Source organism: Pomacea canaliculata, linkage group LG9 (assembly GCF_003073045.1).
Source record: "Pomacea canaliculata isolate SZHN2017 linkage group LG9, ASM307304v1, whole genome shotgun sequence".
NCBI classification, from domain to species: Eukaryota; Metazoa; Mollusca; class Gastropoda; order Architaenioglossa; family Ampullariidae; genus Pomacea; species Pomacea canaliculata.
The window spans coordinates 8976161-9000552 of NC_037598.1; the positions used below are offsets into that span (position 1 = coordinate 8976161).

The following is a 24392-nucleotide window of genomic DNA, read 5'->3' on the forward strand; positions in this document are numbered from 1 at the left end:
ATTAAGTTCCATCTTTTGCCCTGTAAAAAACGATTTACTCTCGCTTCGTAACTACGGCCCCTGGATAAATCATTCTGTCTCACGCAGATCAACAAGCTGTCATCACATCTGTCTTGTAAACACAAACACAGCAAACTGTCTCTCTCACACACACATGCCCACTGTATATTGTGGTCGTGATCATAGTCGGCTGGACTGTAGTCCAACACAAGGGGCGCCTTGTTATTTGCTCCCCGTTGGTCTCCGGATCTGTATCCCACATCACCAGCCGTTGTTTGGTCCTGAGCACGAGGACAGCCAGGTCGTGACCTCCACATGTTACTGTCTCCACACGAGCTCTTCCCACGGCACTCACCTTCGTTTCAGACGTGCTAGCAACAGATTCTTTGAACACACGAGGGTTTTTGTTATAGAGTGTTTTGTAAAGTGAACAACGATAAGGATACGCTTTTTATAGGTTTGGGGAAAGAATAATGTCTGCAGCACAACACGACGACGACAACCACCAGCGTCTGCCACGTTTCCAATGGCAGACGCCCGTCTTTTGTGTTTGGGTTTTTTTTTATTATTATTACTATTACACCCCCGACCCCCACCTTGCTTCCCCCGCCCGCAACGCTCACGTCGACTCGCTCTAATCGCCACCAACGTCACATCAACGCCTTATCCTCCAGTCAGCCTCCACCACCTGTGCCTCGTGACATTTCATGCTGTGGCTATCCGTCGGTCACCGTGAGTGATTGAACATCCGTTAGCCCCAGTCACGTGACTAGACAGTGTGACAGGCGAAATGATTTCCACTCGCCACAACTATTAGCAGGACACATTCCTCATCTCCCTCTCCAACCCCCCAGCGTGTGTGTGTGTGGAAGATGATGGAGAGAAGAGGAGAGGCGGCGTGCGTGCTATTTGTAGCCTGCTGCACGGCCCTAATCTGTCCGTCGCAGTCGCGACTGCGGAAGCGCAGCGGCCGATAAGGCATTGCGGCGAAAGCTGAGCGGCGTGGCGCTGGAAAACGTTTCCTGTCCCAGCGCCAGCGACTACAGACTCTGGTGGTCGTGGTGGTGTGGTGGTGGTGGGGAGGCAACGTGAACTGCGCTCATGCATGCCGGCGACAAGAACGGGAACCTTCCCACCCCGCCACCCCTCCAGCAGAGTCGCAACAGCAGGGACAAAAAGGCCGCGAGGGAAGGAACCTGTCTTGTGAGACCCGGAAGCTTTCCGCCTTGCAGTCCTGCGCAGTATTGACCTTCCCGTTGAGAGCGACGTGCGGTCTGCGCATGCCCGCTCTCTCGCTCTGCAACTTCTTTTCTGCCTGATGGCTTTGGATGAGTGGAGAAGTCACCCCGGGTTTTCCAGGTCACGTGTAGTCTAGCCGTCACACCCCTAAACTTGCAACATCCTTGACCTTAGGTAGTATATATATAGCAGTGAATATATATATACGTGTAGGCATAGTTTAGGTTGAAAAACAGTCTTCGACAGGTTAGACTTTCTGAGTGTTCTTTCGTACCAACTTGTGGTTCGGTCGATGGCTCCTTTTCACGTGTTGTCAAGATTCAGGCACTTGCTGGATTGAACGGCGCGCCGGTTGCTTGCACTGTACCGACAGCGCGTGCGTGTGGATGCGCGTGACTCCCAAGAAGGCACGCGTGCGAGCGCTCGGTGCTGTCGAAAGCGTTCAGCAGCCGGTGTTCGTGGTCTCTTAGTGAACACCTAACCGCCTTTACCTTGTTTACCAACTCGGCGCGCGCGCCAGTCTTCGCTGCGGCGGACGGAGGGACACCCGGTGTTCAGAGTTATGTTTCGCTGAGTGAGCGAGACACCAGAGCACTCTGCTGTACTAACCGCCTACCCCCTCCACTCACCTCCCCTCACCTTCACCTTCACCCACCCTGTTCTTGTTTGATGACCGGAGTAGAGGTGTGCTCATGGTGGTGGTGGTTGGGGTTGGTGATAACCTGAGCCGTGGAGAATCAGATTCAAGAACAACGGTTTTAGTTTGCGTGACCGGAGCGACTTCTTGGGAGATAAGAGCCCAGTGACAAGTTATCGGCAGGTTGTTGTTGTAAACATTATCGTCGTGCTCACGTGACCGGTGCTGTGTAGACCTCACATAAACAAGTTGTCTCGACTCGGAAAGCACAGACAGACCTTTCTTGCTGAACGGACACGCCGTCGTGGTGTACAAAGTGTCACGTGGTGAAACGGAGCGGTAACGTCAGTTCCATGACGTCAGAAAAGTGACGTCAGCTCAGCATGGTCGTGTCGTTATCGGCCTCTCGTCTTATCATTGAGGATATCGTCGACGTCACTCGTGGTTGAGCTTGGCAGGTGAGAAGCGCGTGCCACCTCACCTTGTTGCACCGCGTGTAGTCGGAATGTGACGGGGAATCCCTGAGAACAAGAGAAGCCGCCTTTCGTTTGTTTCAAGACGTTTCAGGTGAGAAGTAACTGCGCCCCTATCCCTACGCTCTCACCCTCCCCTCGCCGATGAGAGTTCATTCCCCTTGTTGATGACGTTAAGAGGATTCTTCGACAGCGCCATTATTCTCGCAGAATTCCCGTCTTCTGTTGGTTTTCTCTGCCTCGATCTTCATCGTTGTTGCTGAGTGTGGTGGTGATGCCGGCGGTTGTGGTGGCAGAAGGCTCATCGCGCCTGTATCACGACTACGTCACAGCCTGCCAGCCAACACAAAATACACACTGAGAGCCGCTGCACGCGCTCCTCTGTGCGTGCGTGTGTGTGTGTGTGCGACTACCTGTCCTGTACCTGTCGGCTTCGATTCATCGATCGCAACCCTATTATCCCACCCCTTCCCGTCGTCCCTTTGCACTCCGCCCCCCTTCAACTCAACGCTGTGCTCCGAAAATCCAAATCATTGAGAGGAAGGAGTATGTGTGAGTAAGCTGGTGGCGCCCTACTACTAGCGCCCCGTATCGCCGGCCTGGCCTGGCCTGCTTGCAAGCTGTCTGCTCCGTGAAAAGGGGAAGTAGAAAGGGGTGGGGTGTACGGGGTAGAGAACGGGGGGAGAGGCGACCCATTGGCTTACCTGCTTGCTATTGGACTGCGCTAGCTGCACTCGGTCAGTCAGTTTGCCACCGATCGCCGCCTGTAGCGCGGCGCCCCGACAGCTGTAACGGTGCCGCTGTAACGTGTGGTCACGCTGCACCCCTCAGACATGCCTTGACGGACGGCGGTGTTGCTGGCAGTGCCGAGCACCACACTACAGTGTGCAGTCCCGCCCTCTCCTCGCTGGACCTCTCCTCCCTCCACCAGACTGCCGACATCAGCCTGCGCCATCGCTAGTGTGCAGCTTGTGTGTACATTGGTGTGTCGTCGTCGTGTTCGTGGTCGACAAACTTCTGGACATCAACGTGTGATCGTTGTGCAGTAAAAACAATAAACGGAAAAAAGAGTAGTTTGGGAAAGATAACTCGTCGACAATTTTGTTTGGGTTTTTTTTTTTTTTTTTTTTTTGGTTAATCGCGTGAGTTGCCAGGATGCTGGCCAAGAAGCTGCTCGCTTTCCGCAACAGTTCCTCGGAGAACTTTGAGAAGAACTTCCATGAGGCGGAGAAGATGCAGAACCTGGAGGAGGGTGGCGAGGAAGCGTACAGAGCGCGTGCCGGCCGCAAGCGTCACAGCGTGCAGCTGGACAAGAAGATCACGCAGCAGCTGCTTAACCTTGACCGCCGCTCCAGCACCGTCAGCACTGGCACCATCGACTCCCTGTGTAAGTGCCGCGCCGCCTTCTTTGCTTTCCTTCTCTTCCTCCACAGTTACACTTTCACTGGGTCCCGTCTGCTCCTTCACCCTCTGGTCTGTGCCCTGACTTGCACTAAGTCTGTGACCCCACTTGCTTTCTTTCTTTGATTTGCCTCAGAAATGATGTGACACCTGTTTGTGACAGGGTTGGTCGTCGCTGAATTTTTGTCCGGGTACTCTCGGGTTTCCTTGACCCCGCGCGCGTATGTGTGTGAAAGATAGACTGACTAAACAGTTATCATTTGAATGATAATGAATGAATTTGTCAGGCCTACTGACAAGTGTGTGTGACATCGTGTGTGTAGGTACCTTGAGCCCTCGTTTGTTGCTGGATAAAGCGGACTATAAATAAACATTTATTATAATAACGAAGTCCTCTCTCTTTCTCTTTTATATGCCTGTAACCGCTCTCTCCATTGGCAAATCCTCGCCTCTTCTTTTCCTTTGCTGATAGTCTCGCCCAATTCTTTCCGGTGTGTAGTGAGTTTATGACCGCGCGTTTATGAACCTCATAATGTACGGACCTCGTGTTGGTCGATACTATCATGGGAGGAAAGTCGTTGATGACCAACATTTTAGCCGCGGCCTGTCGAAAAGACATCGACACACTGGTGGTATGTGTTGTCCCTGTGACCTGGAGACCACGGTACTACAAGACTATCAGGACGACGATTGAGTAGGAAACAGTGTTACTAGAAAACCTTTCTGATAATTGAGAAGAGGAGATTATTTAACACATAGGTTTCTAAAGCAAAGCTGTGGTGTGGTCTTTATGAGCATGCGCACTAAGAATAATAACAACAACCCTAGTAGTAGTAGTAGCAGATTTTTATAGTGCCATCACCATACTGTCGACCGTGTCTCTCGTTCTCTCTCTCTCTGTGCTCGTCTAGTACAATGTGCGGCTTGTGGGATGGACGGACAACAGAGAGGCGACAGGCCAAGAAGTTATTGCATACCGGAGGTGCTTTGATACATACCGGAGGTGCTGCACACAGACTTAACGGACTTAGCGGTGTTTGTGGGATTTTTACAGCAGTGGTGTTCCGGAGCTTGTGATCTCGCATCCACATAAAACTTTTCAGTGGGCTTTTCAGAAGCTTGCAACACCCCCTCCCCCCATGGAAAGTAGATTGTGCGCCGGAGTATGTATTGTACAGACGCACACCCAAGCCGCCATATCTGAAAGGGTAGACTTGTTTGGGATGCCTGTTGGAGCTTGTGTCGTGCTGTCAGAAGATTAGGCAGCATCTTCACTATCGGGTAGATAGCAGTATAAGGAACAGGCCGGCGTACACACTTGTTTTTCGTTTGGAGGAGGATACATCGCATATAAAGGGAGAGAATTTGTGTGCCAAGAAGGAAAGAGGATTACATGTATTATTATCCGGGTTTCTCGATATGACAGAGAAGAGAATGACGAGAAGTCATAGCTTGGGTGTTTTTCTTGTTGCGGCTGGAGTTCGGAACGTAAACAGCCTCAGAAAGAAATAAACCCCTTGTCGGGAGGAGAATGACAAAGGAAGAGAGAGTGCAGGGGAGAGGGGTTAGCGAGAGAAGTTAGTGACGTACGCCTTTGTTTACTAACAAAACGTCTCGTCTTCACCGGGATGCGGATTGTAGAGCAGGTCTTCTCCTTCCCCTGTCAATACCAACACCAGCAGCAGCACCCCAGTCCTCGCCCTCCTCCCCTACCCTCGACTTCACTCGTGGTTCGAACGTGCATCTATTTCTGTCACGAACAGGCGCTGCAAAAACCGCCTCACGTCAGAAGGCGAGCACTTGACGTCAAGATGGCGAAGGGCAACTGTTAGAGAACGAGCATGGTGGGCGTGAGCCGTGCTCAGCGCTTCAGTGCCAGCTTGGCGCACGCTTGGCAACACGTCAAGAGGCCAAGTCGCCATCTCCATCTTGGTGGGGAAGTGAGGGGGAGCATACCGCGCAGCCCACAGAGGGTGGTTAGTCTTGCAGGCCCTGACTTGTCCTCCCAAACAATCTACTTGGCCATACCCATCATGGGGTGGACGAATAAAAAAATTTAAAAAATTAATCCCTGGCTGACCCGCGTACAGAGCGCGCCCTACCGGCGACTGTCGCTATCTTGACTCGGGGTGGCAGAGATGGCGACGCTACTGTAATCCTGTATCTCCTGTCCCTGGTCCGTCCTGGTTCGTTTACGATAACACCAGTGGTTCTTTTTTCCTTCGCTGAATCCTGTTAAGAACTTCTCTTGGGGTACACGTCCTTCTGTCAAGATGCGGCATCACTCGTTTACCAGACTGGCCGTGATTACTCTGGGTACTTCGATTTCTTACACCCTTATTCTCCCCTGCTCCCCTGACCACAAATACAAAAAAATCCAGATATGTGGAAGCATTTTTCTTACAGATTATACCAGTCAGCCTTCAAGTGGGCGTGTTTGAGGAATGAGGAGCATCAGTGGTGCACTCTAAAAACTTTACTTTTTTTTGTGGCATCTCCCTAAGAGGTTTCGAGCGAACATTTCCGTGACTTGTGATCTTCAATTAGAGTCACCCTTGCCTGGGACAACGCAATGAAAGACTGTGCCGTCCTCCCCCTGGGGTCTGATAACAGCTTGCTCAAGAAAAGAATTCTGGGGCTAATAGCAGGATGAGTCCCTGGGCATTAGCGAAAGTTGTCACGTATCAGTCAGCTCGAGCTGCTTCATTTTTGTGACGAGTGTTTTAGCTGAGTGCTTGGTGCTGACCACGAAGCTAGAGAATATCGTCTTGTCTGACACACGGGGCCATCGCTCGCCTCCGCCAGTCTGCTCACCTGGATCACATTCTAATACCTGTAATTATCTACAGACATACTGCGAAGATTTTATTCTTGCTTAGTTTTGTTTGGTTTTTTTTCAGCTAGGGACACGATAATCCATTAGCAATGAAGGTTATGTGTGAGCATGCGTCTGCTCATTTATCCTTTATCACGTGCGTACGTACTTCACTCGATGCCGCTACCGAGTACAATAACCTCGCAGTGTCACTGATGACGTCAGCGCCATGACACCCTACTCGGGGTGGATAAGAAGAGCGGTGCGGGCAAAGGGTGGATAAGCGAGGCATCGGCTTAGGGAGATAATCTCACACGCGGAAGATTTGCGGCTGGACGGTTAATAAACAGCATCATTCAAAATGCTATGCCCTACTCCACCTCAACCTCTTACACACACACGCGCGCACACACACACACACGAACGCGCACACTTACACACACGCCGTCATCTTTACCCTGTTGACGAGGAACAACAACAAACAGTGCGGCCGGAAGTTATGTGTGTATAATGGTAGCCGGATGTTGCTGCAAAAGTCGGGGACGTAAACACTGGGTGGATGAAAAAAGGAACGGAGAACACTAGCGTGAAGAATGAATGAAGGTGTGGGGCAGGAGAGGGAAGGGGGCGGAGATGCACAGGTATAATGGGAGTGATGGGTGGGTTGAATGGCGAAACTTGAACTCGGAGGGACAGAGCAGTGCCTTCGCCCTCAGCGAAGGTGTGGTTGTGCTTGTAATAGGTACGTGACTCACCTCCCCACCACCACAACTTTCTGTCTCCCCGCCCCTTGTAGGTCTCCCCCCTCCCAGCCCCACCCCCAAACACAAACCCACGCACACACACCCAGTGCGATTCACATTCGCAGCAGCCAGGTGTTGATTACCTTTTTAGTCGTCACTAACCCTTCTCACGGGTGTCGTGTGGGCTGAGATGGTCATGATGGTAGGTCTGTCTTTACTCCTGAGCGGCGCCAGGTGGTTTTCAGTTACAGTAGTCGCTCGGCATACCATCGGCATTCAGCGGCACCATCATTTGTTTTTGTTTGTTTATTTGTTTTGATTTATCGAGAACATAGGAAAAAGGACGTGCTGCGAGAGTGCAGTGTAGCGGGCCTTTTGAAAAGATTTACATGGCTTATTACTCCAGTTAATAAAAACTAGAGAAATAAGTCATCCCTGGTAGATGTCCGCAAAGAGTACGAGTAGTCAGAACATTGTTCATTGCTACATCATCATCATCACTGTACATTCTTCTTCTCGTTTTCTTTAACAAAATCTTCTTTCCCTACAAAAACAAAAAGGAGTCAGATACATGCATTGTGGCTAATGGTTTGCAGATCAACACACACACGGGCGCCTCTGCTTTATTATTTGTAACTACTTATTTTTTATTTATATTCATAACGGAGTGTTCATTGGTGTCGTTGTCGTTAGATGGCGTTCCGAGAGTTAACGAATTCGGAGCACACGTGACACCTCGATGTCAGTGTAATATTTAGCCGTCTCCGTTTTCTCGGTTCGGGTTTACATTGTCATTGCCCTTCCCCGGGTACAGACTGACTTGTCGCGGCACAGGGATACCGAGAATAGCACACCTGTAGTGATCGGTGTCGTCATGAAAATCACCCGCCCGTGCGATCAGCGCGCTCTGTCTGCCAGGGAAACCCAGTGAGTGGCATCCTGCAAACCCCAGCCTGTCTGCTGTTGGTTCTCGTGGTGTGCTCCAGGCTGCAGGACGAGAGGCCCTCGAGAATACTGGCGCGTGCTTGAGGAGAAATCTAATGCGGCTCCCGGGTGGCCAAGACGAAGTACCCATCATTAGTCCAGCGCTTAGGTACTCAGGTACTCGTCGCAACTTTATCACCGAAGCTCTGCTGTATTTTGTAAATGTGTTGGCAGTATATTGGCAAACAAGTGATTAAAGTTTTGATACCCCGAACATTCCCTCCACCCCAACAGAAAAAAAAATGGTTTCATGTAACCTTCACACGCAGGTTTACCAAACATGGTATAACGTAGATAACAGACAAGATGATGATGATGATGATGATGAACTTTGTTGGCACTTGACAAGCACCCATCCCCAGTCTCACCGGCTGCTGGAAATGATGTTTGTGTCTGACATAACGACATAACGGGAGGAATGCCATAAGCTCATACACAACAGCGAACATGCACAACAGAGGGTGATGCTTGCCAGCTTGTTCGCGCATGCGTGTGGAGATCCTACGCGAGGGAAGTCACGAGAAGATTCGCCTCGTCACCTGATGGTGGTGAGGGGAGGAGAGGACGCCGTCGCAGCAGGATGTTGCCATGGTGGTGACGATGTAACGAGATTGCCGCTCACACGGCGATGATCTTGTCAAGGACAGGCAAACAAACCGCCAGGGAAACGTCGACCTTCGACCCTGTTTTGTCGGGCGACATGATATGCCAGCTGTACTTGTGTGAGAGAGAGAAGGTGAGGACGAGTTTCCAATTGTCACGATCGACTGTCACGAGGCAAGCGAACGGAATACTTGTTTGAAGATGACGAAGAGAAGGTGCTTTTATTTTCTTGGGAAAGCATATGAAAGAGGTGCGGGAGATGTTTGAAATAAAATATACCAAGTCCTGTCAGAGAATATGTAGATAATAGATAATATCCCTTGGCAGTACCAGTTGCCGCCACACTGTGGCGCTGGCGTCGTAGACGTTAGTCGTTAACATTCAACGAGCGAAGGAATGGCGCCGCGGTGTGGAGAGCACAGTCTGTGTATTCGTCGAATCGAACTATCAAAAGAAAGAAGCCGATGCCCGCAAGGGGTGGCCAAGATTACAAGACAGTCGGGGATCGAACCCAGACTACGTCCCCGCTGTGCCCCACCCCAGCATCTACTCAAGCCTCCATTTACAAACATGTGTCTACGAGTTCTGTATGTAGAAGTGCTCATAGACCGTGGACGGCGATCGGACTGAGTGCACATTTACATTCGTAGGAGTAGAACTGGATAGGGCAGGGATCGCTTCTCTTGGTTTCTTGGTTTGTGTGGTATGGGGAGATGTATTGGAGCTGAATGTAACCTCCGTGATACTTAGTCCGACATATTGACGATCGCTTGTTGACTTCATCTTGTATGGTGCTGGCTGGACTACAACCCTAGCTTCACCCGCATGACCTCCATTACTTGTTGCCTCTGAATTCCGTTAAGTGTTTTCGTTCTTTTCTTTGTTGTATTTTTTTCCTTTATTTTTCTTCCTTTCACAGCTTACGTGCAAAGCTCTTTGTCCCGTCCTGTTTGACAGATTTACTGGACAAACACCGTAGGACAACAGGTGTGTGTCAACACTTCAGTTTTTGAAACTCGAGGTCCGGCCTGCTGGTGTGGAAATCGGCGCTTGTTGTAGGGCTCTTGCACGATTCCACAAAACAATTTGTCACTTCTCTGCTGTTTGCTGTTCACCTTACATCCTTTTTTCTTCCTGCCTTTTCCTTTATCTTTTTCTTATTGTTTTGGAATACACATGTGCATGTAACTTTCTTCGTGAGTCAGTAAGTAGAGAACAGAGGTTTGATGTTCGAGACCAGTGTCAAGCCGACCCGCCAGTCTTGGATTTTCACGGGAGCAAGAACCACTTAGCGGCCGGTAACGAGAACAAGGGGCTAAGTGCCCTCACGCAGACCTTGACCTGCAGGGCACTAGGCATGCGCAGCAGTCAGTATGGACGCACCGACCATGGAGGCCTTGGTCCTGTCTGCACTGACTGCACACAATGTGGACGAACATCTGGTCAAGTGTGCAAAGGTATTTTGTAATAATGGGAGGAGAAGGCGTTGAGTTTTGCATGGTGTTGACAGTTGCCACCTGTTACAAGACTCGGCTTCTACTCCGTGGAATGTTCTTTTAACGACGGTTGGAGAAAAAAAAAAAGAGAGAAAACGTTGGCGGTGTTTACCTGTGAGGTAATCCCTGCCACCACTTTGCCAGGTTCCCTGCCCTACAGCAGTTGCCTCTCAAGTGCTTGCCTCCCCCCTACACTCCGCTGTCTTCACGTGCCAGAGCTGCACACGTCAGAGATGTTTAGGCTGCGTGCAGGACATGCACAGGGTCTACCCACCCACCTCACACACCCCCCATATACCCTTTCGACTTGAATGGCAAGTATGAGTGAAAAGCGTGGATGTTTTGACACAAACTTTGTGTTGACATTAAACGAGGGTTCGACGCCCGACCTACATTAATGTCGAAACCCTCGCTGCCTGGATGGCGCTGCTTGGGACTGTGCACACACATCACTGAAACTTGTTTATTGGTGAAAGAGGGGGGGGGGAAGGCACCTGAACGCAAGCAATGAACCACGTGATATTCTGTTGTTAAAAATAATTTTTAAAAACGAAATTGATTTCTGTTTATAGCTGCAGTTCGCATCTTGCCAGTCGGTTGACGCAGACTGACAGTGAGAATTGGGAAGCAGTGGAGAGGAGGCTGGGAGATGACATGGTGGCGGGAGGGAGGGGTTGGTTGTTTTGATTGGCAGGTGTTTCCACTTTCCACTTGGAGAAGTGCAGGCTGCTAGTCGAGGGAGGATCATCGAGGACATTTCACAGATGTTTGTATTCAGCTAAATGATCAGGCGGACCATCCGCACTATGTTTTGTTTCTGTAACAACATTAAAAATGTAATACAGTACATATTAACATTTTCCACAAAGTTTTCGAAGGCGTGATCTAGTGTTATACATCTTTGAGAAAGAAGGTCGAGAACTACTTACACTGTCGGTCGTTCTCGCGGATGACCACACCAGGGGGATCAACTTCAAGTCCTGAGAGCGCGTCATAGTTTACTTACAGGTTAGTTTATATCGCCTGTATCTACTCATATCTGAAGAGAGAGAGAGAGAAAAAAAAGCGCAGACCGTTCAGGCTGGTCTTTAACCCTGCACAGCAGCAGGTTGACAGTAGCGGTACTGTAAACATTTCTGATGTTCTCGGGTGGCGCGGCGTTGAGGGACTGTCTCCGGGTGGTGAGCACGAACTGACAGTTACTGCCCCTGGCTGCCGCAGTAAATAGGATGTCTTCAGTTTGTGGAGTTTTCTTCTTCTGCTGCTGCTGCATCTTTCTGTTTCTATTTCTTTTTCGATGTATGGGGTTGGACATAATTTTGTTTTCACGTTGGAGTGTTTGCTTTCAGCCATGATTCAACACCTCCATCCTATTCCAGAGCCGGCAGCCCTAACAAGAGCTAAAATAGCGCCTCTCACGCTGGGAAATAAATTATTCAAAGCTCGAGGCCCGCTTGCAGTAAACAGCCGAAATTTTCTGTCTTGGATCGCACGCACAGTCTATACATATATGTAGTTACTAATATGTTTATGTGTGTACGATTATTTGTTTATATGATTCGTGTTCTGTGTTACAGTGAGGGGGAGGGGTTCCCTTGACAGTATTCAATTGTCTTTAGAACACAGGGGTGCATGAGCATAGAGTATGTGCTCACCACACGAACACGATTATCGACATAAGCAGATACTTCAAAAACAACATTAAGAGTAACCTCTTGGTGATGACCTTTGTTTCAGTCTTCTTGGACGCTTCGCAAACGTGGAGTAAAGTGGTGTCAAATGATATTCTTAAGATCGTTTCTCATTCTCTGTGTGTGTTTTTTCTCACGAATAATCTTGTTTGGGTCATTTGTGCCACCCCCCCCTTTTTTCGCAACTTGCTATGATTGTGATTGGTGTTGCCAGTGGCTGGCCATCAGTTCATCGAAGCATTTACCCGCTGCTGCTTTGCTTTTCCCTTTTTTTTTTTAGTTTGGTTTGTTTGTAATGTCATTTTAGATTTTGTTCACCTTTTAAAGTGTCTTTTGCGATCGTTTCCCTTGATGTTGTAATGGGTGTGGGACAGTTACCGGAAACTGGCGTTCAACTGCGTGCTACCCGGGTAGCGATGCCAAGTACAGGTGGAGAGCGCGAGACGGAGGGAGAAAGGTGGAGAGGAGGATGGAGATAAGAGACCTCTTGCGTTCACTACCCCCCCCCCCTCCAAACACACTCACACTCGCACACACACACACGCACACACCCACCGTCCCACCAGGCCGTGCTGACAGTAGAGGGAGCCACCGCGCCTGCCGCGAGTCTGACTTCTCTGCCCTTGCTCTCACCTTGTGAAGGGCGCACTGGTCTGTGGACGCCAGCAGAGCATCTAACGACCGCTCTCTCCTCCTTCCTCACTTCTTGCTCATCCACCACCAGACTGACCTGTCGTAAACACCAGTCAAACTGTCGTTAGTTGTCCAGTGTCATCGTCGTCAACCTTATCGTCACCAGCATCGTGGTGTAGTCGTTGTCGCCTCGAAAAGAAGAAAGGAAATAACGCGTGTGTGGCTGTCGGCAGCATCCCTGATGATGTTAATCACATGATATTTATAGGGATGGGGCGAGACGCTCAGGTCCCTCGAGTACATTGACAGACTGTGTGTACGATCCACAGCCTAATGATGTGTCTTAGTACACAAATATCACTTTTCCTTTTCTTTTAAAATGTCTTTGTGTGTCAGTCTGACAATGTGCAGGTGTGTATGCTACAGGTGAATGAAAGTGAGTGGGTGTGGAGGAAACAAGTCTGACTTTGTGATATTGACAGTAATGGCCTGACGTCAGTAAAAAAAATCGTTTATTGTCTCTACAATATATATATGTGTAACATTGTGGAATATGTAATAGTCGCGTAAACATTTAGCAAACATGGTTGCACGATTAACGGTTCGTGTTTGGCAAAGTCGGCCCTAGTGGGACTTCACTTGCAGGGGCCGCCGACCGTTCCGAGACTTGCAGGCCAACGCTACGTCACGAGTGTACACACGTCGGTCAACAGACATGGCTGCCTGCCTGGGTGAACTGATATCTCATGGGGGTTGACCGGTTCTGATGTCGGGTGTATCTATTTTCGGGTAGGGGTTTGTTTCTGTGGGTTTTTTTAGTTGTTGTTGTTGTTTTTGTTTTTTTTTTAATTGGGTTTTTTCCTCGTACACCAACTTCTCCTCCCGCTCATGGCTGTCAGCATGTCTATATTGTACATCGTATCTCATCAAGCTGATCCAAAGATATTTTTGATGTTTGCACCGTTGGGAGTGCGTAACTTTTTTTTTTTTTTTTTTTTGACTGCAAGAGCCCTTGGCAGAGGTGGTGGGTGGGGGGTAGACTAGGAAGAAGAGAGATTTTAAAAAAAAAGTGGAGACAAGTACTAGCGTCATACAGAGGAACAAAACAAGAGAAGGAAGAAATGAAAGACAAGGGGAAGAACACAGAAGAAAGACATGCACTTTAGAGGAGAGATAAAGAAGGGCAGACACCAGAGTTGTTCGGAAGAAGACGATAAGAGATGGACATTGAGGAAAGATAGAGAAAGAGGTTACGAAGTTATTTTGGGGCGTTCCACAGAGGATCGTGATGAGAATGTAGCGAGGGGAAGGGGAGTGTGATGTGAACCCGCGCAGATCGATGCGCCATCTACCGATGGCTTTCTGTCCGCCGGCCATTGATTTGGCCGCATCCGTTTGAGCCCCCAGTCTCTGTCTCTCTCTCACCGACCTGCACCACTGCCAATCCCACTCATCACAGGCGCAAAACTTTGGTTCCAAGAGCTTTGTGGTCTCTCTGGACGGGATAAGTTCTTGGACCTCGTGGTTCTGACTCAGAAGAAAACTCTGGGGCTTGTTGGTGCATGGTTCTTGAAGGGCTTACTGGCTAGAGCAAACTTCAAGACCTGCTGGAATGGAACGATCGAAGCACATGGAGACAGTTGGCTGCAATAGTCCCGGGTATCTAAGGCCTGTTCAGCGTCTCTTGTGCTCGTCTACACGGCAAACGAAGCAATAATCGATTTCCATTGACATACGAAAAAAAAAGTTGCTTTCCTTTCCTGTCTCTTCTGGCAGCGGGGAGTCACTGTATATAGCATTCTTGTTTATTGAATGTGTCCTCGCAACGTGCCGAGAGTTCTAACGAGGCGCATTTGACTGGAGCGAAACTACTTGCAAGTCGGGGACACAACTGGTGTAACATCCATTTCCCGCGCTGGGGTGGGGTGCGGCACCATGCACCCAGTACAACTGCCGTTTCCTAAACGCTTGCATGTTGCCTTAAGTCGCTGAGATGTTGCCAGCGTCTGTCAGCGTCTTCAGAAGACACGATCGAGTTGCTGGTCTTTAAAGGGGCCTAACGCCCTAATGGCGCTGCGCTGTATTATTTAAATGTGTCCTGGACTGTACCCTTGGGCAGCTTTTCCTAAAGATGTCCGTTTGCGATGCTCTGATGCCGCAGGGTGTATTATTAAAGTTGCCTGTCGATCGTGCCCAGGCGTCTGAGACAGTGTGTCTGACCGTTATTCTCCTCCCCTACCCGACCTCGATGTTCGGGGATACAAAAGAGAGAGAAATCGTGCTGCCCGAAGCGGCACGGAATCGTGGTTATATTTCATCCTCACCAGGAGGAAGGACAGAGGATGCCATGACTTGAAGGGGGTACGGGGTTGGGGATGGAAGTGGGCTTCCTGCCGCGATCGACCGTTAGCCTCGCAGATCGTGAGTGTGAAGAGAAATGAGCTGGGAACGAGGTGTGGGTGGGATGGAGGTTTGCTGTGTGTTTAAAAACAAAAAGTGGCATTTGCATGGGACGTCTTACCCGCAGCTTTTTTTTTTAAAGGAGGGTGGGTTACAATTTCGAAATGGTCGTTATTATCGTGCATAGATGCTTAACTCCTCTTTGGGCGGTGTCGCTCATGTGACGCGCATCTTCGTCCAGACTTGGAGACCCTAGCTGCAAGTAATGTTGGTTTTAGGGCTAGGCCCTCACTGACTCTCATTTTTTGTTTCGTGTTGCTGAGGTAAACAGTTTGCTTTTGTTACTCGTTTGAAGATGCCCTATTTTGATTTCACGCAAACATCTTGATTATGTATTCAGGGATATATTTCTTGTTTTCGGCGAACTTTCCTCAGTCGTTACCGTCTCTTCTAGCGGTGGCCTTGTTTGCCACTTCACTGAACATTCGTTGGCATCAGCCGCCATGTTCTCCCCGAAGACTAAGAGACCCCGATTTTTGTCGCCTCCCACTTCGCTGTAAACTACTTACACTTTTATAATTCTTCTCCCGGGAAACGGCCACCAGCGTTGAGACCGGTTGTCCTGGCTGTAGAAGTGCACTGATCCTTGGCACACAGTGAAGCCGCTGGTCCTCAGGCTCTTTGATTTCTCACAGAACGCAACCAGGTCTGTTTACATCGCTGCTGGAAGCCATGCCTTTCTGTAGATTGCAATATTTCCCTGCTTCTCCAAGATTGCAAGCAATAATCCAATGTCGCCCTTCAGTCAAAAAAAAAAAAAAAAAAACTGCCAACATTACCCCAGCATTTTTCTACAAAATTCGATGAGGAATTTGTTTAGGTCACTTGACATTAAAAACACGGCGGCGGCCTTTATCCGCTCGAGTTTTTTGTTTTAGACCTGACTGTAAGTTTTTAAAATTATTTTTGAGAGCCCAGTTTAGTCATTATCAGCGATTCAGGACCACCCTGTCTATTAGTTAAACTCAGCTTTTTCATTAGATTGACGAGATGAAACGATTGTGAAGGAGATGAGGTATTTGAGGTGCTAGTGCTGTGGGAAATGAGACACGATGGCTGATAGAGAGAAAGGAAAGAAAACAATGAATTAACGACTGGAAAAAAAACTGTGAAGAAAAAATACCAAACCGATAAATAGACAAACGAACAAACAAAAGAAACATGTATTGTGCAGACTGCGGCCACGTGACCTGCTGTGGCGTCACTGGCGGAATGAACTCCACCTGTAGCTGCTGACATCCATCTGTTTCTAGTCGTGTTTAACACAAGGCTTCCGCTCTCTACATGTTTAGTTTCTGAGGTTTTTTGTTTTTTAAATGCATTCTTTCGAAACAGTAAGTGTCAGCAGGTGTTGCATCCATTTCTTTCTTATTTATTATGGACACAGGATGTTCATTTATTCTGCAGCGAAACAATGGACCTCTCTCCCTCTCCAGGTCCGCCACCTGTCCATTATTGAAGCCTTTAAATGTCGACAGAAAACACACCTCTTCCGTTAACATGACTCCTAACAACCTTTCCCATAATGCTAGTCCTTTGTCACACCCTTCCTTTTGCAATATCATGTTACTCTCAGCTCTTGTTGTTCTTATTTGGTTCCTCTCTGTGTTTTATTCTTCGTTAGTACGGTTGTTGATTCTTTATAGTTCACATGTTATTTGTTTTCCTTCCTTCGTTATGCTGTCCGTGCTTCGTTCTTGTTTTTAAGCGCTAAGAGCGTGCTCCTTATGAGTGTGAGTATGCGCTTTACACATTTTGCATTTTGTTGTTGTTGTTGTTGTTGTTGTTGTTGTTGTTGTTGTTGTTGTTGTTGTTGTATGGCAGCTATTGTTTCCTCGATTTTTACCTGTCACTTAACGTCACTTTCGAAAAAAAAAACTGACCGTTTATGGCAGTTCTTTACAGTTATTACAGACTGTGTTGTGATGTCAGAAGATAGTGAAGTAGGTGGGTTGATGCAAGCCTTGTCGTTGTGGTGTTCACTAACAATTTCTGTACGAAGAGAAAGAACTCGAAGATGGCGGAAACCGATTCGTATACCTACAGCACTTGCAGAACACGAGAAGGTAACATAAGTCCTGTAATGTCAAGTGGTCAGCGCTCACAATGTGTATGGCACCACGAGAACGGACCCGGGTAGTGGGTGTGAAGGGTGGAGGAGGTGAGTGCTAATCACCAACATACAAAAATATACGCGAGGAGAGAGCAGTATTTTGGCTTCTCTTCGGAGGATTTGTCCTTGGTCTTTATTGGCTGGTTTGCTGCTACACTGGCGTCTCCTTTGTTCGTTTCTTCACTCTTCTACACTCCCTTCTCACCTCTCTATTATCTGTCTCATTCTCGGTTTTCATTTTCCTAGCCACATCAGTGACAACAGAGCTGGGACCGTTTGTTAATTAAGCGCATCTAATGGCCGTCCCGATTGGAGTCTTTTTTTAGTGGATGTAAAAATATGTTGCTCCCTGTTAGTCCTTTAACTTCAGTGGCACGACATCCCGAGTCCTATATTTGAGCCCATAGCGACAAGACTAATTATGTTAGTCACAGTCATTACATGTACTACTTCTGTGGCGCGCCTCTCCCATTAAGTGGGTAAATGATGCGAGGTTATGTCGAGTAACCGTTCAAGGAGAGGCAGAAGTGGGGGTATCGCATCCACAGAACTAGAAATGTCTCACATGCTTGAGCGTTGCGAAGGGCGGGGAAGCACTGCATCTTATTGTACGACAGCCAGATGTGCTGAGAGGGACGTGGTCGGATCCGATCCCTTATGTACCCGATTATCGCCTTCCTCGCTTCCCCCGGAGGCATGATTTGTTTATAAGGACACGTATTAGTCCGACGGGTAGCCAGGCCAGAGCTGGAGCAGCTACCAAGCTCTTCGCGTCCTTCCTTTGGCGACAGGCAGCCTCACCCCGAGTGCTGTCTCCAGACCTACTGTGGCCTTAGTTGCTGGCACGGCGTAAAACTCAATAACCAACCGTCTCCAAACCTGCCATGCTGCCACGGCAGCACACCCGGGGGTCATCTGAACCTGTCCTCAAGGCTTTGACCCTTGCTGTCATGACAACGAGTGCGGTGGACAGTTTGGTACTGGAGGACGGCAGTTTGGGTGAGTTGCAAAACGTGGGTAGGTTCTTTTGGGGTTTGTTGGTTGGTTGTTTTTTTTCTGGGCCGATCAAACTAGGCAGTCTGCTATTGCGCATGCGTCAGATATCTTAATATTGCACATCTGAAGTTCCTAACAGACCGAGCCTGATGGATGAGAATTGAGATTCATTTTTATCTTTTAAAGACACTTGTCGGCTTTGATTTTCAGTTCAGATGCCTTTCTTTCTTCTCTTACTGTCACTGAAGTACACTCCCTGTTAAAATCCACAAATTCACTTCATCATATTCATCTCATTTGATTTGTCTCCACGATTTTGAGTCTTCTGTTGTAGAAATGTCTGAAATGCAGTATTTAATACAGTTTTATATATATATAAATTGACTGGAAAGCTGCTAGTCTGTCTGGTCATCCTTCTTATAACCATCGACATTTACAGTTGTCTGTCTGAGCTCCACGTCCGATCCCAGTGCTGCCATGAAGTGGAAGATTGTTGTTTTTCTTGAAAAGTGTCTTGTGTTTTATTCGTCTACTCCTCTTCCTAGAGGAGGTGGTAGAGAAGAGGAATGAGCATTCTTTCTTTGGCATTCCACCCAAGAATGTTTTATCTGCACACAGGACAAATGTGGTTATAGGGCATACTGTATCCAACCTGCACGACATTTGGATCAGTTCATGAAGGTCCCTCAAATGGTTTTTCTTGCTTTGTCATGTTTTTATTGGCCCGTCAAACGGCAGTTTGGTTTACCTGTAAAATGTCTCTGCGCTTTATGTCATTGTGTTTAGAGCTACTTCTTCTTGATGAGCAACGGTAATGGGTTGAAACAGCGGCCGACGAGATGTTATCCTTGAAATAAAATCCCCCAGTCCCCTTGTATTTTTGTAACTTACCTATTGCTGTGGGTAGTAAATTGCTTTCACCTGACTTCGCCCTTGTCAACTGACAGCCAGCGTCCTTCGTCGACAGGTGAGCAAGTTGGCCTCGGGTGCATGGATCTCGTTCTCAGAAGGAAAGAAATGGAGCTTTCCTTTGATAGGGTTTCAACCACTTTCAGTCCCCTCCCCCTCACTCCATGTTCACTGGTGTGTGTACACACTATACCCGTGTTGTTATCAACGTGAAGTGGAATAATGATTGTTGTGTAAGCAGCTTGACCTGTGTGGACTTGGAGCTGTCTGGCACAGAAGCTAATGTACACCTGTATCGATCTGAAATAATGAATCAATAACTGCAATCGTTTTATCGTCTATGATGCCGGCATTAACTGTCGACTCCAGCCACCTGCTCCCCTCGCTTACTCCCACAGTTTCCTTGGTGATGCATCAGAGAGAGAGGATTAGAAGCGACGAGTTCGTGTTATTCTTTCTTTCCTTTTTGCGCAAACGATCCATAATCTCTGATTATTCTACCGTGTTTTTTTGTTTTTTTTTGTTGCTTGTTTTTGTTTTTGTTTTGTTTTTGTTGTTGCAAACTTCAAGATAACGAGTTTAGCTGTGGATTTGTTAAGTTAAAAATTCAAAGCCAACTTTAATCCCACTTTTTGTACTCCATTGGGATTTTGTGTTTCACGTATTGGTGATGTGCTTTGGGCGAGAAGGCGTTGGAAGTCTTGTGACTGAATGTCACGGCGGACATGCGCAGTCGCCTGCTGTTGTGTCGAGTGTTGAAGGTGTGGGTGTGCGCTGGTGTATGTAAGACAGAAACACATCACCTGCTGCTTTCCTTACAGTCGACTATTTCAATGATGATGATGATGATGATCGTTCATTTGTGGTTGTGCGCATGCGTCTATGTGTGCTTTATAGATCTGAAATCGTTGTATTTGTGTTGCCGATCGCTCTAAGACCTGTTGTTGTTGTTGTTGTTGTTGTTGTTGTTGTTGTTGTTGTTGTTGTTGTTGTTTTGTTGTTCGGTCGGGGATAAAAATTGTGGTCAATCTAAGTTCTAGCTGAAAGAGTCTCTTGGCACTTAATCTTTTTTTTCATCAAGAGAGTGTGAGCTTCGAACACCGACCGCCATCGTCCAATGCAATTACCCTCTTGATGTCGGAGTGGATAATACACTTGATGGTGTTTATGTGTTTCGGGGATAAAGTGGGGGCAGGGTGCGGCCGTGTTTTCTCGCACTTCATTAGGGTAGAGATTACTGGTGTTTGATTTTCCCAGCCTCGATGAACAGCGTGTTTGTCGTTACTTTTGGCGAGAAGCCGCGAAGCTCAGCCAAGCTCCAGCGTCAGCCACCCGGGGTACGCGACACCCTCAGATAAAAATAAAAAAAGTTTTGTTTTTCTTGTTGAGCTTTTGTTTGTCTATCGTCATGCTTATTTTTTGTTTGTTTGTTGCGGGAACTGTTTCGTCGCCCGACGGACGTCACTGGTAACAACGGTGTGTTTGGCCGAACGTCACTTGAACCTTACTGGTGTTTTTTACGAACTTCGTTTGAACCTTCAGAGGTTTGACGGACGTCACGGGAAGTTGATGCGAGACCAGTCCGTGCCTCCATGTTTTCCACATTCATTTTAACCCCTTTGCGACTTACCGACTGCACGTGTATGCTGAATGTATGGCTGAATGGATAAGAACACTAAGTTGAAAAGGGTTAACTGGGATACAAAGTGTTAATGAGCACGGTTCACCAGTCGGTTTTGGCGGGAACTGAGGCCCACGATACCGAAGGTAGAAGACGTGCCTGTGTGTATTTATTGATGGATCCTTCCAGTTGGTTGGAGATGTGGAAATCGAAGACCTATATAGTGATGATAAAGTGTGAGTAACGTGCTCAACGACTGCTAGTGCGGCCATAAGCTAGAAAACAGAACTGGAACCTCCTTGCTGAGCTGAGGAGAGTGCGAGGCGTGTAATTTTCGTACTTGAAGTGTACGATTTGACTAAGTTGTCATTGATCGGGGAACTACCCCGGGTGTAATCATGGCATCTATCGTAGATGTTTGGCGCCTTCAAACCACTGTGTTGAGGCAGTTGTTATTAAAGCGTGTTTGTGTTGTTGTCTGTCAAGTCCTGAGCCACTCCACAACGAAATAAAGATAATGTGGGCAGCCTCAGGCAATCGTTTTGTTGTGTGTTGAAAGAAGGTGGATTTGTCTGGCTGAGTGAGTTGTAAGCCACCCGTGCCGTGCCAGAGAGTCGTTGGTAACGTAATGGGTTGAAGAACGTCACCAGGAAGTGAGTGACGAGCGTCGTTAGTGACAGCGGCTGTTTGTCTCATTTATTTTCCTGATGATGTGGGGTGGAACACTTTGTTTTCCTCTGTCCCACCTTGCTCTGTGGATTATGGAGATTATGCGGATGCATGGATGGGAGGTTGGAGGAGGAAGCGGGATTGAGAGGCAAAGTTTACTGTAGACCTACCTAGTGATGTCACAGCACGTCAGAGGAGACCTGTGACATCACTGGTAGCGTCACAATTGTCTGAAAACTTAGTTACCCGCAAACTCTTTTTCGCACAAACATTTCCCGTAAGCTGTTGACGATTAAGAACGGTCGTATAACAGCTTCTGTCGCAAGTCCTCCACTTTCACCTGTGCTTACCTGTCTGTTTTTTTGTCTTTCTGCAGCGTCGTACACCGGCAGTTCTTCCGATGAAGACGACGTCAACCCAAGAGAAAAACAACAGGTGAGATTACACAGCCACCCAGCCAGCCTCCCAGCCAGCCACCCAGCTTTGCTGCAGTCAACCAAACATCACAATACATTGCAAGCTTTATTCTGCTTGTCCCTCCTTTCATTGGCGTTTATTCGTCAGTGCTGTTCTCAGCAACTTTTTTTCTGGCATTGACCGATATTTAAATTGAATATTTGAGTACATGTCGCCCCGCTAAATGTGAGAAGGGGGGAGAGGAGGCGATCGACTTCGGTGGAAAGCCAGCCTCCGTGGATCGATTCTACAGGAATTCATTGCAACATCCACAACTTTTCTGCCGACACCCGCTGAGCTGAAAGTCGAGAATGTTTGCCGTGCGTGTGCTCTGCCCATCTTCCACAATTAGCTGGTCGTCGGCTGGCTGGCGATGTTGTTTGTAGGTTGTGTTTTTTTGTTTTGTTTTGTTTTGTTTTTCGCTGGTTACTGCTTGTTTACATGATGTTGCCTAGGCTCGAGCCACCTCACATAACTGGCCGTTGTTCCTTCTCAGACCCGTTAATTCTTCCAGACTTGAGATACTCTCAAATGTCAACCCGTGCGCTCAAAATTAGTTTTGAAATTACTATTTTAAGTAACGTAAGATCAAAAGTACTAGATGCTATCCTTTCCCACCCCGCTTCACAAAAAAATAGAAATATAATGAGCTAATAGCTCTTCTCAGTAAACGAGGTGCATGTCTAAAAGCATCAAACTCTTGCTGCAGCTTGACGATGAATGTCACTGTAGCCACGCCAGGGGTTAAAATATAGGTCGACCCTAAATGTTCTCTTCAAAATAAAAACAATTACGCGAGGCATTTTAGCAAATATTGTCAGCTGCATCCTGATAACCTTCCAGGGTTGTTTTTTCTTTTTTCATATTCAGTCGCATTAGCTTTAATTTCGTGTTTGTCTCAGGTTGGTCTCTACATGACGATTTTAGACTTCTTTCTATTCGTGGTGTTGAAGGCATCTCGAAAACGCTCAGATTTATTATTGTTGTTATTGTTATTGTATAATACCTTGCATTGAGCTATAGCCGATCATAACTGAAAAGTGTGCACCCTGTCCCCCTCCCCATTCCCTGCCTCGCTGGTCCTGTAATGTTGTGGCTGTTGTGCAATGTGTTGAGTTTTTCTGTCGTGTAGAAAAACAGCCGTGGGTCTTCAGACTTCTGTGTCAAGAACATCGAACATGCAGCCTTCGGCAGACGGGAGATTGAGATCGCCGAGCAAGGTGGGTTTACAAGAGCGAATGTGAGGCTGGCACAGGTGTGCTCCTGTGTTCTGAGTGCTGCTGTTGTCGCTGGTTGTTGTTGATGGCATTTCAGAAAGAGAGAGAGATGGTGTATGCGTATTACATCTTTTGTGAGCGTGTAAGAGCATTTGTTTAAGTGAGTGCACATGTGTGTTGGGGAGAGGTGTGTGTATGTGCGTATGAGAAAGAAGGCGAGAGGAGGGGATAATGAGCTTTTGCGACATCATCAGTTATGCAGAAAGAATAGGCTTTACATTCTGAGAAAGGAGGAAATTAAAAATTGAGTTCGGTGCTGTGCAAATACAATTTTTTGTACCGATAATCGTTACAACGAGTTGCGAAAGCTCTGCGTTGTGTGAGCTGCGCTGGAGAGTGGGAGTGCAACGTGTCCAAAATGAGGGAAAGGAGGGAGGGAGAGAAAGGAGAGAACGAACGCCTGTCTATGCGCCTGCGTGCTTGAAAGCCGCCTGGTCCCCCGTTAATGTAATTTTCCCCGATTGTTGCAGAAATGCCCGGATTGATGGCTCTGCGAAAACGAGCGGAAGCTGACAAGCCGTTGCAGGGGGCCAAGATCATCGGCTGCACGCACATCACAGCGCAGACCGCCGTGAGTACTGCTCACCCGCTCGTCTCATCCATCCTTCATCCGCACAGAACAATGCTCGCTAACGCCGGGTCCTACCGTGATTGTTTTAATATGTTTGGCGATATTTGTTTCCCTGGCTGTATCATCGTGGTGCTGAGAGCTTTCTGCACTGCGCATGCGCACTGCCGCCCTTATTGCAAAGTTACTTGGCTTGTGGTGGCTGAACTGAGAGAGAGAAAGTTGGGGGGTGTGTGTGGATACCGTTTTATATATCTACACCGTAGACCTAGGACTCAAATGGGTGGAGGTAAAAAAAAAAAATGACGAAAGATTAGGATAAAGGATTGGGGTGGACAGTTAAGGGTTAGTGCGGTTGGGTTCAGGTAGTGGCACAGTTACACTACTAAATGGAGATTTCGGCCGGTTTTTTCTCGATATTTTTATCTGTGAGAAACCTTAGAGATTTTGTTCTGCTGCAACTGAGGGACCCCAGACTTCTCGCTCTTCGACAACTCTGTGAGCCCATTGTGTCCACGATAACCGCTCCCTAGCAACCGAACAATTTTTTTTTTAAGGAAAGGAAATCCTCCTAAAGGCTGTCATAAAAACATTTTTTGTCTGTGGCT

The 24392-nt window shown here is 47.9% G+C and overlaps 1 protein-coding gene across 11 annotated transcripts in view; it reads left to right on the plus strand.

The window, feature by feature from the left end:
- The window catches only part of LOC112571894 (S-adenosylhomocysteine hydrolase-like protein 1), a 104110-nt gene that overhangs the window by 63389 nt on the left and 16329 nt on the right, over positions 1 to 24392 (plus strand). For 9 of the 11 annotated variants that reach the window (XM_025251253.1, XM_025251254.1, XM_025251255.1 and 6 more), the window contains 3 exons: positions 21860 to 21918; positions 23072 to 23159; positions 23687 to 23787. In XM_025251253.1, the coding sequence (XP_025107038.1) occupies positions 21860 to 21918; positions 23072 to 23159; positions 23687 to 23787 (248 nt within the window). Of the gene's footprint in view, positions 1 to 1171; positions 3737 to 18150; positions 18288 to 21859; positions 21919 to 23071; positions 23160 to 23686; positions 23788 to 24392 lie in introns of those variants that run through there. The other 2 variants (XM_025251257.1, XM_025251264.1) reach the window with 2 other exon arrangements.